Below are 17,922 nucleotides of genomic sequence, written 5' to 3'. Positions count from 1 at the left end.
AAGAGTGTACCACTGCCTTCCTTCCCAGAGGACTGAAGGATATAAATCCCACCTTCTCTCCCCCTTGCACCCATTTCTCTGGCCACTTCTCTGGAACACTGAGGTGAACAGCACTTTAGGAAGATGGAACCACAGGATAGAAGCTAAGTCCCAGTGCACTGAGGGAGGGGGGACTGTGGCTTGTGGCACTTTCCCAAAGCCTTCCCTCTCTCCCTCCTGCCCTCCCCCGCCTTCGCCCAGTTCCCGTGTCTGGGACTCTCCACTCACTACCGAGACCCCAGATTCCCACACCCTCCCGCCTGTCCTCCAAAAGGCTGCTCTGTCTGCACCTGCCGGGGAAGAGAGGAAGGGGCTTCCCACACCCGTGTGACTCACTGACCTTTTCTGTCCCTGCGAGGGGCTGAAGGGGCTCATTCTGGTGTTTGCCCAGGCTGTGACACTTGGGGTCATCCTGTGTCACTGGACTGTGAAAGGAAATAGCCACCATGAGACGGTGTATCTGAGGGTGGACGGGGATCTCAGAGTCCCCTCTGCCAGCCCCCTCATTTGACAAATAGGGGAAGTGAAGTCCAGTCGGTGGGAATAAATTGCTCATGGCTTCCAGGCAAAGAGGTTAGGGAGGCTGTGGGTCAGACCAAACCTCCCCACAATCCCCACCATCCTCACCTCCCCTTTTCCTCTTCTTCCCCCCTCCCCGCCCCCTGCAACAAAGCCAAAAAACCAAGAGCAGAGCCAGAGCTACTGTCCCAAACAGTGGCCCACAGAGGCTCTGGGAAAATGCACTACCCCCCCCCCCGAAAGTGGCACGGGGGCTGGGAGGGGAGAGAATGGCTCCATCAGCCATGCCCTCCCAGGCCAGCAGCACTGTCCAGCAGCCACTCAATTTTTTATTTAAAACACTTCATTTCACAGTGGCTCACACCTGTAATCCCAGCACTCTAGGAGGATGAAGTGGGTGGATTGCTTGTACTCAGGAGTTTGAGAACAGCCTGAGCAAGACGAGACCCTGTCTGTACTAAGGCTGGAAAAATTAGCTGCGCATTGTGGTGGGCACCTGTAGTCCCAGATCCTTGGGAGGCTTAAGGCAAAAGGATGGCTTGAGCCCAAGAATTTGAGCTTGTTAGTATGAGCTATGATGATGTCATAGCACTTTACGGACGGTGACAAAGTGAGACTCTGTCTCAATTAAAAAAACAAAACAAAACACTTATTCTTTCCTTGTTTATTTACTTATTCTAAATCTTTTTTTATGGAAAATGTTCAGCATACAAAAGTAGAGAGAAAAATGTCATAACCTTCCCCGGGCCCTTCACCCAGATTCAACCCGATTCAACGCTAATCAACCCACCCCTGACCATTATTGCAAAGCAAATCTAAGGCAGCATGTCATCTTTACTGAGACAGGCATCTTCTCAAAATACTTTTGAAAAGTCTCTTTAAAAAAACATTCTGGTTTTATGTATTTTAAAACAGCAAGTTGCATTTAAAGAATTTAGCCTTCCTTTTAAGGGGGAAAGTTTTAACAGCCTGAAATGGTTCAGAAGCTGTTGGTTCTGGTTTGGGATTTCAGGTTCACTCTGCTGACAGATGTCACACGGAGAAGACCCGCGAGCCCTCTCTGCCCCACACGTGTGCGTGCCCCTCTGATCATCACCACTCACATTTGCTCCCCCTCTCCTCCTTCCCCCTCTTCCTACTTGGGCCTCTTAGTTTGAAAGCTTATTGTGCTCTGTGTTTGGGGCAGTATTTTCCAGGCTGCTCGTGCATGGCCATCAGAGGGAGGATGGTTATAGAGCGTTACAAGAGTCTCTCATTTTCTACTTCATACATATCAATGACGTTGAAATGTGACGAATGACGATGCATTACGTGCATTATTCACAAAAATGACTAAATGTTTCTATTATCATTATACAATTAACTCCGTACATTCTATAGTAGCATGAAGTGATTTATAACTACAAAGAAATAGTGTCTCTTTAGGAGGAGGTAAGTATCTATGAGTGATTCAGAAACGCTATAATGGGCTCTCCGTGTGGCCAATGATTATCACCTGACAAAGACTGATTCTTGCCCAAAGTTTAATCATACCCCCGAGTCTTCCAGTAGGCTCATCTTTGCACTGCCTTGTAAAATCTAGTTTTAGCAAAAGAATGCCAGTGAATCAGTTTAGCAAGAACCCCCATCCTGGATATCTGATCATACTCAGTATCTGTTCACGTTCCTCGTCCGTCATCATCCCCCAGGTGATGTCTGATCACCTGGCCTGTCTTCAGCAAGAATCCTGGTAGGTTGGTTTAGCCAGAATCCCCTCTATCTCTGGTATTTCCTCATGGGAATTTTCTATTCACTGACCCCGCTCAGCTCCTTGGCTATAATTTCCCACTTGCCTGTGCTGTGTTCCTAGTTGAGCCCAATCCATCTCCCCCCACCGCAAGACTCCATTGCAGCAGTCCCTGTACCTACGAAACCAAAATGGTCCGACTGAATAAATCCTTCCTTACCATGCTTTAGCAAATATCTAATTTTTTCCTTAACACACTTCTGGTCTGCACTAGTGTCCTTAAGAAAAATAGCCAGTATAGGGTAATCTGGACATTAGGAACAGGTAAGCCGTGGCTGAGCAGTCATCATTGGGCTGCTTAACTAGGAAGAAGTTTTGGGGTTCCCAGAGAGACGACGCTTTACTGCTCCTCTTGCTCTTTTTCCATTACCCAACCCCCACCCTGCACCTGCTCCTTCTTTCTCTTACATTTTCCTAGAAATGGACTTGGGCAATTTCAGAAGCTTCAGATCAGAAACATGAACTGGTCTACAACATTTAGTTTGAGAAACAATGTCTTTGTAGGCTTAACATAAACATTTACCCCAAATAGTATAAGACATCATCTTAAAAAGTTGCCTGAGGCCGGGCACGGTGGCTCACGCCTGTAATCCTAGCACTCTGGGAGGCCAAGGCAGATGGATGACGTGAGCTCAGGAGTTCAAGACAGCCCCTGTCTCTAAAAACTAGCCGGGCATTATGGTGGGCACCTTGACTGCCACCTACTCAGGAGGCTGAGGCAAAACATCACAGGTTTTGCCCTGACACCACAACACTCTACCAAGGTGACAAAGTGACACTCTGTCTCAATAAAAAAAGTTGTCTGAGAATCCACTATACATCTGGGTCATAATTAGCATGACCCCATCATCTGTGACCAGATGTTCAGTTGTATCTACTCGTCCGCTAATGGAAATAATGCTTCACACTGTATATAGGTTCTGACTGGTGTGAGCTCACAAGCACAGAAAAAACCCCGGGCGGCGGGAGAGGTCAGCCAATGTTAACAGCAGCAGTAAGGGATGACATCATAGGTGATTTAAACTTTACTTTGCTGTGTCTTCCAGCTTTTTACAGTGGCCATGAGTTCTTTTCATAATTGAGATGTTTTTAAATTTGCAAAATGAATAAACAAAGCTTCACCCAGTCTCTTTTGCCCCAGTACGTACATTTTTTTTCTTTTTTTTTTCTTTAGGACACGGTCTCACTCTGCTGCCCAGGCTAGAATGCCCTGGCATCAGTCTAGCTCCTGGGCTCAAGTGATCCTCCTGCCTCAGCCTCCTTAGTAGATTAGACTACAGACCCCATACTGTATTTTAGTAGAGACGGGGTCGTCTCCTTGCTCAGGCTGATCTCGAACTCCTGAGCTCAAGCCATCCTCCCGGTTGGCCTCCCAGAGTGCTGGAATTACAGGCCTGAGCCACCGAGCCTGTCCTAGCACGTTTCTTTTGACTTGTTGCTGGGAGATAACGGTGACCACACTTGTTTCCAAATCACTGCCTCGTTTATCCTCGACCCTGAGGACACTCATGCAATTTGACTAAATCCACATCTGTACCCGGTCCTGCCACCTAAGGGAGTGCTGGGAGTGTGGTGGCAAGCTTAGACCCATAACTTTCCACAAGTCCTTGAGAGACCGAGGCCGCCTGAGGTCAGCGCCTGCGGCTAGTCCGGCTAGTCTGGCTAGTCCGGGACTGACCTGCGAGCCTGATTCCCCTACGGTTCTCACTTCTGCCCCAAAGGACGAGCCATGGCACCTTGGGAAATGGATCTTATTTGTAAAACAACAACTTCTTTGCTTTCTTAACCTTATCTGATCTGAAGAGTGTAGCAGCCCCAGTGCTGAAAAACTTAAGCAGCTCCCAAGTGCTGAAACGTGCACCGATTCGCCGGCACAGACGCCTCCCCGGGCTCCTGAACTGCAAACCTCGTGTGTCAACTACAATCACCCAAAGTGTGAAAACTTTCAGCGCACCCTCAAGAAGCCACGGGGCGAATACGCCAGCCCTCCCGTTTTCTTCGTTAAGGCTGAACCGCCCGCCTCCCCCCAGGGCGCACGCAGCCGGCCCACGGGATACCTGGCTCGGCGGGGGCGGCAGGCGGACTTCGGTGGCCGGAGGATCCGGCGGAGCAGCCGGCAGAGCCGCGGCCCTGCGGCCTCGTACGCCGCGCCCAGCCCGTCGCGCATGGCTCCGGCCTGTCCCGGCGCAGCTCCGAGGGCTCCCAGCGCCCCGCCGCTGCCTCCCCTTTATCGCTCAGACCCCGCAGCCCCCGCCCCGGGGCGGAGCGAGCGGAGGGGCCGCCGGGACTCGGGTCAGTCCGCGTGCGGGTGACCCCCTGCAGCCACCGGCCGCGCCCGCGCCCGCACCTCTCCTTCCTCTGAGCAGTCCGAACACCCCACGGCCTGGGTCCCCAGCGAAGTTTAGATGCCCCTGGACTGTCTCTGGGATGGGAGCGCAAGGGACGTTGGGCCTCGGGTTTGTTTATTCCCCATAAATATAACATTAACGCTCATCGGAATTACTCCTATTGTACAGCCTTTGTAATCGACAGAGCAAACTTCCTGCGCTGTTTCATCTGCTCCTTACTAAATCCGGTCAAGTAGACAGCTCTATTTTGTTCCCAGAGGGGGGCCAGAGGGGTTTGGTATCTTGCCTAAGGCTGCACAGCAGCCCCAGGGCCTCAGCCCAGGCCAAACTCTCTCCACCTGCTATATTGTGCTATTTTTTTCCTCCTACAAGTTCTAGGAAGAAAACTGAACAAAACTAAAGACTTGGGGTGACTTCTCCTGGGCTGAAGAGTAGACTAGAAGTCCCCTCCTTACGTCCCCTTGTCCTTAAGCCCTGGAAGGCGCAGGGCCTCCTGACTTTGCTCTGTCTGGAAGTTGCTCCTTACATTCTCACATTCCCAGCAGGATAACTGGTAGGAAGGAGGTCCAGACCCAGACAGGGAAGCAGCCTTCAACCTCAGAGTGCATGTAAAATCCCAAACTCAAATTAAAGTGGAGTGGAGAAGGGTTCATATTGATTCCAAGCCGACTGCAACCCAGCTAGCAACCTCTAGCTGGACTCTGCTCTGAATTCCCTACAACTTCACCCAACGTTCCCAAGTTTGCCCTTGTCTCTCAAACACACACAGACACCCCATGTTCACTCCCTAATTATTTATATAAAATCATCACACAGAATAGATTGTTAGCTTTGTTACACCTGAAGAGATTTAAAAATTACTTTGTAAAGTCAAAATCTATTAACTGGCTACTGTTGCTTTCGGTGTAAAATCCCCTTTGCACTGCTGCTTCCTTTCCCGGTAACATCCTCCCTGCCTTCCTGCCCAGGGTGTACCATCTAGTTGGCCACCTCCTCCCCAAAGCTTCCCCCACCACTCCTTCCCACACCACAGCCAGGCACCTCCATGACTGGATGTAAGAGGTCCCTCTGCCATGGTGCCAATGCACACACACCCTGCCACCTTGTCTACCTCACTGTCCCACCCCTCCCCTTACACATCTACAAAACTCTTTAACACTGAATCCTTTGTGTGCTCCCCAAACCAGTAGGAAAGCATCCTTTCCTGCATTTCCTTCCTGACAGCAGGAACTGAGACTCTTTTCTCTGTTCCTTTTATAGCCTAGCACATAGTAGGCCCGCAGGGAGAGCCCATAGAGGTCTGGACTTGAATCAAACCTCGACTCCACCACTTTCTAGATATTGACCTCGCGTAGGTCACTCAACTTTGTAAAACAAGGACAGTAATAGTTCCTGCCTCATTATTGACACAGTAGTGAGGACTTTATAAATGTTACCTATTATTTTTTGTAGCGATGCATGCAATTAATAAATGGCTCAAACAATTCATCCATCCATAGAAGGGCTTCATTGATATCTTAACTCCCAGCAGAGTGCAGGAGGAGCAGGCACCAGCATATAATTATTCATGGAATGGAACATGCCCTGAATCAGACTGCCCAGATTTGAATCTCAGCTCTGTCATTTGCTAACTATGAGATCTTAAAAATGACTTAAACTGTCTGGGCTTTAGTGCCCTCATCTCTAAAATAGGAGGATCACACAAGTCCCTTCCTCATGGATTCCTGGGAGAGTTAAATGAATTAATGTGTGATGTTATCTGTCCGTCACCTCTGCTATCTGATTGGTGTCTTTCCACCAGCCCAGGCCCTGCCTGGGATCTGAGTTCAAGTCTCCTGAAAGGTCCAAAGATATAAATCAGTCCTCTGGAATAACTGGCAGTGCTGTCAGGGGGTATGGGATTAAGGGCTAAACGCTGCAGGCAGCACCGTAAGGGTTTTGAGAGGAGAGAGATTCAGGATGATCTCTAAAGACAGCAGGTGGATTGGTTCTGGATGAGCCCAGAGGAGGAATATGGTGTGCACAGAGGGGAAGCTGAGGCAGGCTGGGCTGGGCGGGAGGCGTGGGTAGAATAACCATGCAGAACCCTGCAGTCTAGCCTCGGTGCGGCAACGGGCAATGGGAAGCTACTGCAGACTCTAGAGCAGGAGCATGGCTTGCCAGAAGTCTGGTGGGAGAGGGGGAGGTCAGAGCCAGAGCAAGGCACTGCTGCTGGGAGACCAGCTGGCAGGGGCTGCAATGGAGAAAGAGGAAAGGGATGAAGCCACTGCAGTCTGCAGCCTTTGAGTCTGAAGGCCAGCAGGACATCCAGGTGCTATTCAACCCTTCTCTCTCACCTCTTGGTCCCTTGGCTTCCTCAGCCACCACGGCTAGACTACATGGTGGCAAACAACCTCTCTTCCAGTTCCCCCTCACACCTTGACTGTCTTGCTCAGAAATCTACAATGGGTCCCTGCTGCCAAGTAGAGTGAGTCTAAATCCCCTCCCCTGCATTCAAGCCCCCAGTGCCCTCGCCTGGCCTGGCCTATCTCCGTCTTGGCCCAGCCCCGGCCCCGGCACAGTCAGGCTCGCTTCTGCTTCTCACTGCTTGCTCACTCGTCCCGCTCCTGAATGTCCTCCCTGCTTCTCTGCTCCTCTCCACACTCTCCCCTCTCTGCAGAGTCCACCCCCCTGCTGTGAAGCCCCAAGAGGGGACTCTGTTTAACAAGGCACAGTCACATCCTAGCTGCCAACAACAGCAACAAGGACAATTATTTGTTGAGCACTTACTTCAGGCCAGGCGCTTTACAAGTTAGAGCTCGCTTAATCCTTGCCACAACCTCACCTCTTACAGATGAGGAAAGTGAGGCTCAGAGGGTAGGGGACTTGCCAGAGGTCACAGGGCTATTCAGCGGCAAAGACGCTTGCTCACCCCCACGCCCATGCTCTTAACCATCGGCTTTTTCTGCCACCTCTGACAGGTGTGCTAAGGGCTGCCGGGCTGCCCATCCTGCCCGTTCTGGTGTATGGGAAAGGCTCCTCCAGGACTGTGCAGCTAAAATCCTTGCACCTACTAAAGGGCTAATAACCAGAATCCACAAAGAACTCAAGCAGATCAGTAAGGAAACCTCCAATAAACAACCTCATTAAAAAGGGGGCCAAAGACAGAAACAGAAACTTTCCCAAAGAAGGTAGACTTGTGACCAGTAAACACATGACAAAACGTTCAACATCTCTAATCGTCAGGGAAAATGCAAATCAAAACCACAATGAAATATCACCTAACTCCAGTAAGAATGGTTGGTATGCAGGTGCAGGGGTGGGTGCAGAGAGAAATGAACTCTTATGCGCTGTTGGTGGGACTGCAAACTAGTGCAACCTCTATAGAAAGAGGTGTGGAGATGCCTCATAAAACTAAAAGTACCTACATTTGATCCAGCAATCCCGCTTCTGGGTATTAACCCAAAGGAAAAAAAAAAAGAAATTGTATATATATATAAAAGAAAGATACTTGTGCTGAAAAATTTATAGCAGCACAATTCACAATTGCAAAGAAGTGAAAACAACCCAAGTGCCTTTTAACACACGAGTGGATGAATAGAATATGGCATATGTATACCATGGAGTACTACTGAGCCATGAAAAGGGGAACCCTAATATCTTTTGAACAACCTGGACAGGACTGGAGACCATTCTTCTACGTGAACTGCCACAAGAATGGAAAAGCAAACACCACATGGGCTCACTATTAAATGCTGCCTAATCCATTAACATGCGTGTAGTGAAACTCAGTGGAAACCATGCAGGTGAGCGGAGATGGGGACGGGTAAATTCACATCTCATCTCATTTCAAAATAAGTGCCCTATTGAGCCCTGGCCCAGAGCAGGTGCTCAGGTACAGTGCGTGCTATCTTGGGGATGGGCACACTTACAACTCTGACTCAAACCGCACAAAAGCAATTCACGTAACCAAACGTTCGTAGCCCCATAATATTCTGAAATTAAAAGAAAAAGACGGGGCTTTGGTTTGATTGGCACTGCTACGTATGTTATTGCACGTTGACCTGTCTTTCCGTATGAGTAAGCCTCAGTCTCCAGCCCAAGGCTGTGACCCCTACTAGCATCTCTGGAAGCCCGTCCCTGGCGAGTTTGTTGACTGACTAACTCCCTCAGTGCGGCCACGCATCGGGCTTGCTTCTCCTACAGGCTAGGGGATGAGGGACAGAAGAGTCTACGCTGTGGGTTCAAGTTCTGATTCTGTAATTACCCACGATATCAGCCAGGGAGGTCATTTTCCCCTCTCAGAGCATCTATTTCCTCATCTGTAAAATCAGACAATAGGAACTGCAGCCAATGAGATCAGTTGAGTTTCAAAATAAGTGCCCTATTGAGCCCTGGCCCAGAGCAGGTGCTCAGTAAATGGTAATAAACGCTGATGTTTACCAAGCGCCTGCTACACATGGGCACACTCTCACCTCATCCTCACCATGCTGGGAGGTGGGTCCCTCTGGGATCCTCACACTCAAGGTGCGCAATCTGGGACTCAGAGAGATTAACTCGCCCTGTGTCACAGAGCAGTGAGAGGCAGTGTCAGACCTGCCAGCTCGGCCCAGGGCAGGGCTTGGGTGTAGGGCGTCTGGCATCCTGGTACTCCTCACTGGGGTGATACTCAAAAAATTCAACACACCGTGAGGCAGACATGCTGGTGAATCAGAGTGGACACAGGCCAGCAGGCCACCCAGATGCTACCATAGGGCCCTCCTGCCTCCACTTCTCCCACCGGGTCCCTTCTCATGCTCTTCCCCCTGAGATTCCTTCAGGGCTGGCACCATGGCCTAGCCCTTTCTTCTCCACACAGTGTCAGGCACAGTGAGGTGACCAATAATCAGTGGCTGCATCAAATTCCAACAGGGACATCCAGGAAGCAACTTTGAGATGGGACCTCATGTGAGAGGTCGGGAGCAGAAGGGAATTCTTCATTATCAGCAAGGGGGGTGGGGTGGGGATGGATGGTGAAGGGCACAACCGGGAGGTGGCCCCAGGGGAAGCTTACCTGGACATAGTCCATGTCCCCATGTTGTTGTTGATGTCCTTTTCCTTGTTCAAGCCATACTGGCAGAGTTTGGTCCTGAACAGAAACTTCCAGGGACAGTCCATCTCTGTGGCTTTGCAAAGCAGGTCACGTCTGTGGATTTAGACTCAGGTGCTCTTCACTGTGGGGCTGAGGGAGGGGAAGCAGACAGCGAGGGAAAGTTGGGAAGAGGTTACAGAACTGGGCTTTCTCAGTGCGGTTTGCTTACTCAAGAACCGAGATGAATGCCAGCATGAGCCACAAGCAGCCACCCCACCAACGCTTCGCAACCTCTGTTCCTATTTCAGGGTTGGATCTGGTGACCTTACGGACATAGACTGCAATTCCACGAAGCACGTAACAGTCTAAAGTCAAAAGCCTGGACATCAGCAAGAACACTTAACAAGGACAAGCCACATGCCCCCAGGAGCATCTGTAGTGGGACACCGGCTCCCCTGACCCAGGCAAGCTTCTTTTTTTTTTTTTTTTTTTTGAGACAGAGCCTCAAGCTATCCCCCTGGGTAGAGTGCCATGGCTTCACAGCTCACAGCAACCTCCAACTCCTGGGCTCAAGCGAGTCTCCTGCCTCCGCCTCCCAAGTAGCTGGGACCACAGGCACCCACCACAACACACAGCTATTTTTTGGTTGCAGCCATCATTGTTGTTTGGCGGGTCCAGGCTGGATTCAAACCTGCCACCTTAGGTGTATGTGGCTGGTGCCTTAGCCACTTGAGCCACAGGCGCCGAGCCGACCCAGGCGAGCTTCATCACTGACCCGAGGCAAAGTGGGGAAGAGCTAGTTGATTATCGAAACATGGGGGCCTTTGCCTGACCCTCCAAAACAGATTTTGGCAGCTCTAATCTCTAATTAGCAACTGTCACCTTAAGTCTGTTATTGGGGAAAGCACTCAAGATGTAATGCTTTTTTTTTTCTTCTTGGGAGTCTCATTTTGTCACCCTGGGTAGAGAGCTGTGGCATCATAGCTCACAGCAACCTCCAACTCTTGGGCTCATGCGATCCTCTTGCCTCAGCCTTCCAGCTGGGACTATAGGCACCCACCACAACACCCAGCTATTTTTAGAGACTGTGTCTCACTCTGGCTCAGGCTGGTCTCAAACGCCTGAGCTCAGGCAATCCACCTGCCTTAGCCTCCCAGAGTGCTAGGAATACAAGCGTGAGCCACGGCGCCCAGCCTACAGCTGCCTTTCTTCTTTTTTTTTGGTTGCAGCCGTCATTGTTGTTTGGCTGGCCTAGGCTGGATTCGAACCCACCACCTTAGGTGCATGTGGCTGGCACCTTAGCCACTTGAGCCACAGGTGCCGAGCCTGCCTTTCTTCTAAGGTTTTGCAATTGTTCATCTTAAGCCAATAATACCATCTGCCTATTTTTTATTATTCAGGGAGGAAATAATTATTTGTGGAAAAAATGCATCCAACTCTCAAAATCTGAGGTCGTCTCCTTTACAAAAGGTAAGAACCAAAGACCCGGAAGGAAGCCCAGCTCCTTGCCCACAGCAAACCTCCTCATGGGGAAAGCTCTGCCACTGGAAGGATTTTAGAGCCCCACAGACCTGCTTTCAAATCTTAGCTCTGTTAGTTAAGTGTAGAGCTCTACTAGTTTAGCTCTACTAGTTCTACTAGTTAAGCTCTACTGGCTCTACTACTTAGCTCTACTAGTTAAGTGACCTGGATCAACTTATCTAACTGAAACCCATTTCTTCATCTTGAAATTTTTCTTTTTTTTTTGAGACAGTCTCACCATGTTGCCCTCCATAAAGTGCTGCGGCATCACAGCTCACAGCAATCTCCAATTCTTGGGCTAAGCTATTTTTTTTGCCTCTGCCTCCAAAGTAGCTGGGACTATAGGTGCCTGCCACACGCCCAGCTATTTTTTGTTGCAGTTGTTTAGGTGGGGCCCAGGCGGGGTTCAAACTCACCACCCTTGGCGTATGTGGCTGGCGCTGTAACCACTGTGCTACGGGCATCCAGCCTGAAAATGGGTTTAATAATATCTTACCCGGATGTGTTGGGGAGGGTGCATGTTATAAGAACAGGATGAGATAGATAATCTACATAAAGACAAAAGTTCTTAGAACACACTGCCCCCTCCCATTCTGAACTTTCCAGAGAATGTTTCCTAGAAATATAACACCCACAGCAAATATTTGCAGAAAAGAAATCTGAACAACATGCTGTGTTCTAAATGACCAGACCTCATATTAGCATTTCTTTACCTAAATTTTCCTCGGCTTATCTCTGTAGGCAGAAAATTCCCACAGTTTTGGGAGCCTTCCCAAGCAGGAAGAAGCGAAACCCTCTCAAAACAGCAAATTCTCCAGAAAGAAAGGCAACTCACCACACAGCTGGCTGCGCTGCCTCCGTAGAGCAAGGACAAACAAATTAGGACTAGAGCCCTGTGCCTTGAGAACTTCAGGACAATCTATGACTGCCCAGTCCCCTCACCCAGGGTAGCCGAGAGATTTCTAACCAGGGATGCTGTGTACTCAGGAGTCAGAACCTCAGTCTTCAACTCACTGCAAAGTTATGATCACACCAGCAGCTAAGAAGTATTTATACATGCCCCGTGCCATCCAGGGAGCTGTTTTTCCATACAGGTCTTTCATTTTTGTTTCGAAAGGGAATGCCCCAATTCATGACTGGCACTCATGTCCCATGGGTGACTTGATCCTACTGTTACATCACTGTATGTGTGATACATCTTCAGTAAAGCCCCCTTTTCCTGGTTCCAGGTCCAAGGTGGCAGGTCATCGGCTGGGTAGTCACTCAAGTAAAGGAATCACCCGAGAGCCAGGCTTATTTTGGCTCGGCCACATCACCTCACTTTCAGCATCTGGGGGATTTTTTTTTTTTTCACTCCGCAGGTTCATTTCTGTTTATCCTCTCTCTTTCCAGTCTGTGGCAGGAGTCCAGGAAGCTGGGAATATTGGCGGTATGGGACGCATTGGAAAATGCCCAGGTTACTGAAGGCCAGTGGTGCTAGATGATGCCATTATTCCAAGCAGGCCCCTGAAATAGCTTGAGGTTTTGAGAAGGGAAAGGAAGGCAGGCCGTTGGCACAGACAGGCTTATTAGATGTTAGTCCAGAATCTCACCCTTTAGTGCTTAGTAAGTTTTGGAAGACTGGAGGGGGGGAATTATTTCTACAGGGGGGAAAATTCTTTTTTTAATGGAAATTATAACCTCTTCTATGGAAGGATTATAATTTCTCGTTTTCATTTCTTATGCCTCAAATGGAGCATTCCTATAGGGTATGAAATTTTTCCATTATAAAAGTGAAATAACTACTACTTTAGGGAGGAGTAGAAAATAGAAATAGAGGGGGAAAAATCGCCCTCGATCTCATCCTCCTGACACACGGCCACCACCATGCCTTCATTTCCTTCCTGTTTTTCCCAAGTTAAATTCAATATTACAATGTATTAAAGTTGTTGACGACAGACTAAGAGTCACAAAAAAGACATGCAATGGGAGCTCAGAGATCTTTGTTGGGGGAAGGAAGGAAGGAAGGAAGGAAGGAAGGAAGGAAGGATAGGAAGGAAGGATAGGAGTAAATTGGAGTGAGTTTCTTTCGGGGTTCAACTGATTCAGTTGAGAGAAACAATGTTGACTGGAAAAACTCAAGAGTCCCTGGCCTTGGGGAGTGTAAAATCTAAAAAGATGAATGAATGATGTGGTCCAAGGTGCTACCTGTAGTAATGGAGGGATAGCATGGCCCAGAGGAGCTGGATCTGCATTGCTCAAGGAAGGTTTACCAGGAAAAGGACACCAGGACAGAGTTTTGAGGGGTGGTTAGGAGTTTGCCATATTCTAACCCTATTCGCTATAATTGCTCCCACCTATTCTGGCTATACCTGCAACAAATACAGGTGTTAACTCCTTTAATGTCCCGCCCCAAACCCTTTGACATGGATACTATGACTTCCCGTTCATGGACTCCTCTAGAATCCCATCTACTTGACATCAGAACACTTGGTTGATTTTGCTTTAGAATATGCAGTTATTGGCTCAGCGCCTGTGGCTCAAGTGGCTAAGACGCCAGCCACATACACCTAAGGTGGCGGGTTCAAATCCAGTCCAAGTCCGCCAAACAACAATGACGGCTGCAACCAAAAATAATAGCCGGGCGTTGTGGTGGGCGCCTGTGGTCCCAGCTACTTGGGGGACTTTTTTTTTCAAAAAAAAAAAAAAAAAAGGCAAGTAAATGAGATATAAGAAAATGCTTTGAACCGTGGAGCAGAAGGCATTTTTGATCCCATTGGGATTAAAACAACAATTTATCTTTGACAAAGAGCTTGAGGGTGACATGACTTATCTCCTGAGGAATGTTCCCTGGGACAGACTGGTGGACTCCAACAGACATGTGCTTTTGAATTCCTGAGTCTCTCTCTCTCTTTGTTTCATTCCATTCAATTTATTTATTGATTTTATTGGAATACAATTCATGTAACATCACCAATTCACTATTTTAAAGTGTACGATTTGGTGGTTTTTAGAATGTTCCCAATGTTATGTAACCATTGCCACTATCCCAATACTCTCTTAATTGGCAAAACAGCATGAAGAGTCGTGATGGCACAGAGAGGTTAAGAGACTCGCCCCAGGCACACAGCAGACAGCCTCAGAGCTGGACAAACAGTGGGCTTCTAATGCTCGCCCCAGAGTGCTTAGCTGCAGTGTTCAGGGCTGGCTCTGAGACAGTGTTGCAGATTCCCCTCTACTGACCTCCGGCAACCGCCTTTCCCTTGGCCCTGCCCACTCCACAGGCTGCATTCCTGGGCCTTTTCTGATGATGGATGCAGCAGGTGAATTCTGCCAGGGAGAAATCAAAGAGCTCCTTGAAGGGCAAGAGGAGACAGGTGGGCCCCTCAGAGGGTGGCAATGGAGGTTCTGAGGCTGCTATGGAGAAATGCACCCTTCCCTTCATTACCGGGACACCTGGGCACCGTGCCAATGGCAGCTAGCACAAGGATTTCTCAGTCTTATCATCCTGGGACTGATTTTCTTTCCATCAACAAATTTGATCTCTCCCAATGCCAGGCTATGAAGACAGTTCAGCTCCAGTTGGCCCTCAGGAGTTAGCAACTTTGAAGCCCTTTCTAATAAAAACAGTGAAGGGAGCTACTGCTTACTGAGCAAGGCACTTAACAATGTATCAACTATTTAATCCAGTCCTGTGAGGTGGGAATTATTATTAGTCCCACTTCATAGATGAGGGAGGGGAATTGAAGCAGAGCACAGTTAAACGATTTGTCCAAGATGACATAGTCAGGTGGTGGTGGGAGGCCCAGCTCCCACTTGCTCTAGCCCTGGGCTTTCCGTTTATTAACCAAGTGAGCCCACCAATGAGGTTCCATGGCAGGTGCTTTTGTTATTCCTCATTTCCCAAATAGGGAAACTGAGACAGAGAAAGTTTGAGCAACCGGCCCAGTGTCACTCAGCTTGTAAGAGGCAGAGCTGAGGCTTGACCCACATCTGAGAGCTTAATGGACCCCAGATGACTCCCCACCTCAGTGCCTCTGTGCTTGTACCTGTTTTACTTCATGTGAGCCCACCGAGGTGTTGTGACCACATAAATGATCATGTGGGACATGGATTGACAGTACACACTGCAAGGGGGGAGGCTAATCAAGGTGCAGGATAGCCCTAAGCACTAAGCTGGGCACCAAGCAGGGGCTGTGTGCTCAGGGAAATGATCCCATAGGTGCTAACAGAGTATGTACTCAAGGAAATGATCTTCAAGGGTGGTAAGGAAATGATCTTCAAAATACTATAATCCTCTATACCCCGGGGTGAAGAGAAGTGAGTGACAGACAGGAGAGGAGTAGGAAACTGAGGCCAGGGTGAGAGCTGAGGATGACCCGGGTCAGATTCTCCTCTCACTGCTGGCGTCTATCACCAGCTCTGTGCACAGCCATGGGAGGAGAACCATGCAGAGTCCCTATTGCATGCCTCTGTGTCCCAGAAGTCTCTGTGTAATCCCTCAGCAGTTTGTTGGGTAAGCTACTGTTATCTCTAATTTTCAGAGAAGAAGTCGACAGCTCCGAGAAGTGAAGTGCCTTGCTTGAGTCACCCAGGAAGGAAGGGGTAGAGCTGGAATTTGCACCCAGAACCGCTGGACTCCAAAGGCCTGGTTCTTCCTACACATGTGTATATTTATGGGGTGCCTGTTAGGCAGAAGTCAACACGATGGTGAGCAAAGACACAGCCCTCGACTTCACACCAGGCTATGCATAATGATAACGGGAAGGAAGACACTCTTCCCTGTACGCTGAGCTCACAGTTATCCCTTTAAGCTCGTGGTACACAGTACGCACTTGAACATTGACTGCATAGAGGATTTGTGCACTTACCGTGGGTACAGCACTTTACACAACCTCACGATAACATGAAAGGTGTGGGCGTCATTGTCCTTCTTTTGCAGCAGGGCAATGAGAGGTGGCCCACTGGCTCGAGGACCCACAGATCAAAACCAGACAGCCAGAAATCCAGACCCTCATCTCCCAACTCCACTGCGCTGAATCCAGTAGTCTACAAAGTGCTCGGCTGTGCTGAGGACATGAGACCTCCAGGGGCAGGGTGTGCCCAAGAAGGCCGAAATCCTTCAGGCTAGAGGAGCACATAAAGGACAGAAGGATTTGGACAGGGTGAGGGGACAGAATACCTATTCTCCAAAGTGGAGATTCCTTATCTCCTGGCCTGGAGAGTTTCCCACTCGGGTTCAGGAAACTCCAGTTTATGACCCCTGGTACCTGGTGTCCAAGATGGGAGTAAAGAAGGTAGCAGGGTGATGGTATATGGTTGTCATGGAACCATGGGGATTGCAGGGAGGTCCTGCCACATGCCTTCAGGGTGGTAGGGAGGATTTCAGAGCAGTCCCCTAGCTTGAGCTGGACGAGGCAGGCAGGCTACCTCCCACAATGGCTTGGCCTGAGCGACGGTGTTTCTGCAAGGCTGCATCAGTTGGGCCTCTCTTCACCACACTGTACAGGTGGTGCTGAGAGACCAGACTGGACTGTGTTCCAATTCCAGCCCAATCCCTTAACCCCATCCCCAATCTCAGTTTCTTTAACTGCAAAATGGAATCACTGAGGGCTTCTTTATAGGGTTTTCCTGAGGATCAGATGAGATCCTGTCTACAAAGTGCCAGGCACTCTGAGGGTATCAGTTATCTTGCTAGAGAATGGGGAAGCTGAGGCCCAAGAATATCTCCTTCCCAAGTCTCCCAGCAATTCAGGCTGGATCACTGACTGCTGTCTTGGCTCACTGCTTCTTCTAGTCTAGAAAGCACCCACTTCCTCTGTACCCATCTAAGCCTTCCCCATTCTTTCCGAGACTTTCTTTGGCCACCACATCAGCCATCATGTGCTCTTATCACCTGCACTCCAGTGGTGACCCCTTTTGGATGGCAACATGGCTGCTCATATATTTTCCCCCTTGAGCATCTTATAATCTCAGCACTGTACAGGCAGTAGGCACTCAGTAGATGTCCTTACTGATGAAGCTAAATGCAAGGTCCATATCTGGGTTAATCTGGGCCTCTTTTTGGTCCTATGACAGATTTACATGTTTCCCAGAGTGTGGTCAGTGTACCTTTGGCAATCCAGAGGGGTCCTGGGGTGGTCCCTGGAATAATATATTTTTTGTACAGTTGAAAGATTTCTTTTTGTTGTTGTTGTTGCAGTTTGACCAGGGCCAGTTTTGAACCCACCACCCTCGGTATATGGGGCTGGTGCCCTACCCACTGAGCCACAGGCACCGCTTTATAGTTGAAAGATTTCTCAATGTGATTACTGTCTATGGCAATTGGTTTTCCAGTTGTGAAAAGTGATAAGATTTTATTCTGAAATGTATTTATTTATGTTTAAAAAGAGTCAATTTAAGGTACAATATTTAAGCAAATAATAGTAGAGTTGTGTGCAGGTGCGATAAAAGTTACATGTATAAGCTGGTGCCTGTAGCACAGTGGTTATGGCGTCAGCCACATACACCAAGGCTGGTGGGTTTGAACGCAGCCTGGGTTGCTAAACAACAATGGCAACTACAACAAAAAAATGGCTGGGCGTTGTGGGGGGCGTCTGTAGTCCCAGCTACTTGGGAGGCTGAGGCAAGAGGATTGCTTAAGTCCAAGAGGTTGAGGTTGCTGTGAGCTGTGACACCAT

General features: G+C 49.0%; 1 protein-coding gene and 1 pseudogene across 1 annotated transcript in view; one reads left to right on the top strand and one right to left on the bottom strand.

Moving 5' to 3' along the window:
- NOS2 (nitric oxide synthase 2) overlaps positions 1–9,828 on the bottom strand; it is a 38,691-nt gene extending 28,863 nt beyond the window's left edge. Inside the window, 2 exon segments of the mRNA XM_012809734.2 lie at positions 380–464; positions 9,698–9,828. Of these exon segments, the coding sequence (XP_012665188.1) occupies positions 380–464; positions 9,698–9,828 (216 nt within the window).
- A 6,320-nt stretch (positions 9,829–16,148) lies between these two features.
- LOC100947690 overlaps positions 16,149–17,922 on the top strand; it is an 8,469-nt pseudogene continuing 6,695 nt past the window's right edge.

Source organism: Otolemur garnettii, unplaced genomic scaffold (assembly GCF_000181295.1).
Source record: "Otolemur garnettii isolate 467f Iridium unplaced genomic scaffold, OtoGar3 scaffold00112, whole genome shotgun sequence".
In the NCBI taxonomy this organism is placed as follows: domain Eukaryota; kingdom Metazoa; phylum Chordata; class Mammalia; order Primates; family Galagidae; genus Otolemur; species Otolemur garnettii.
This window is presented reverse-complemented; position numbering and strand designations above follow the sequence as displayed.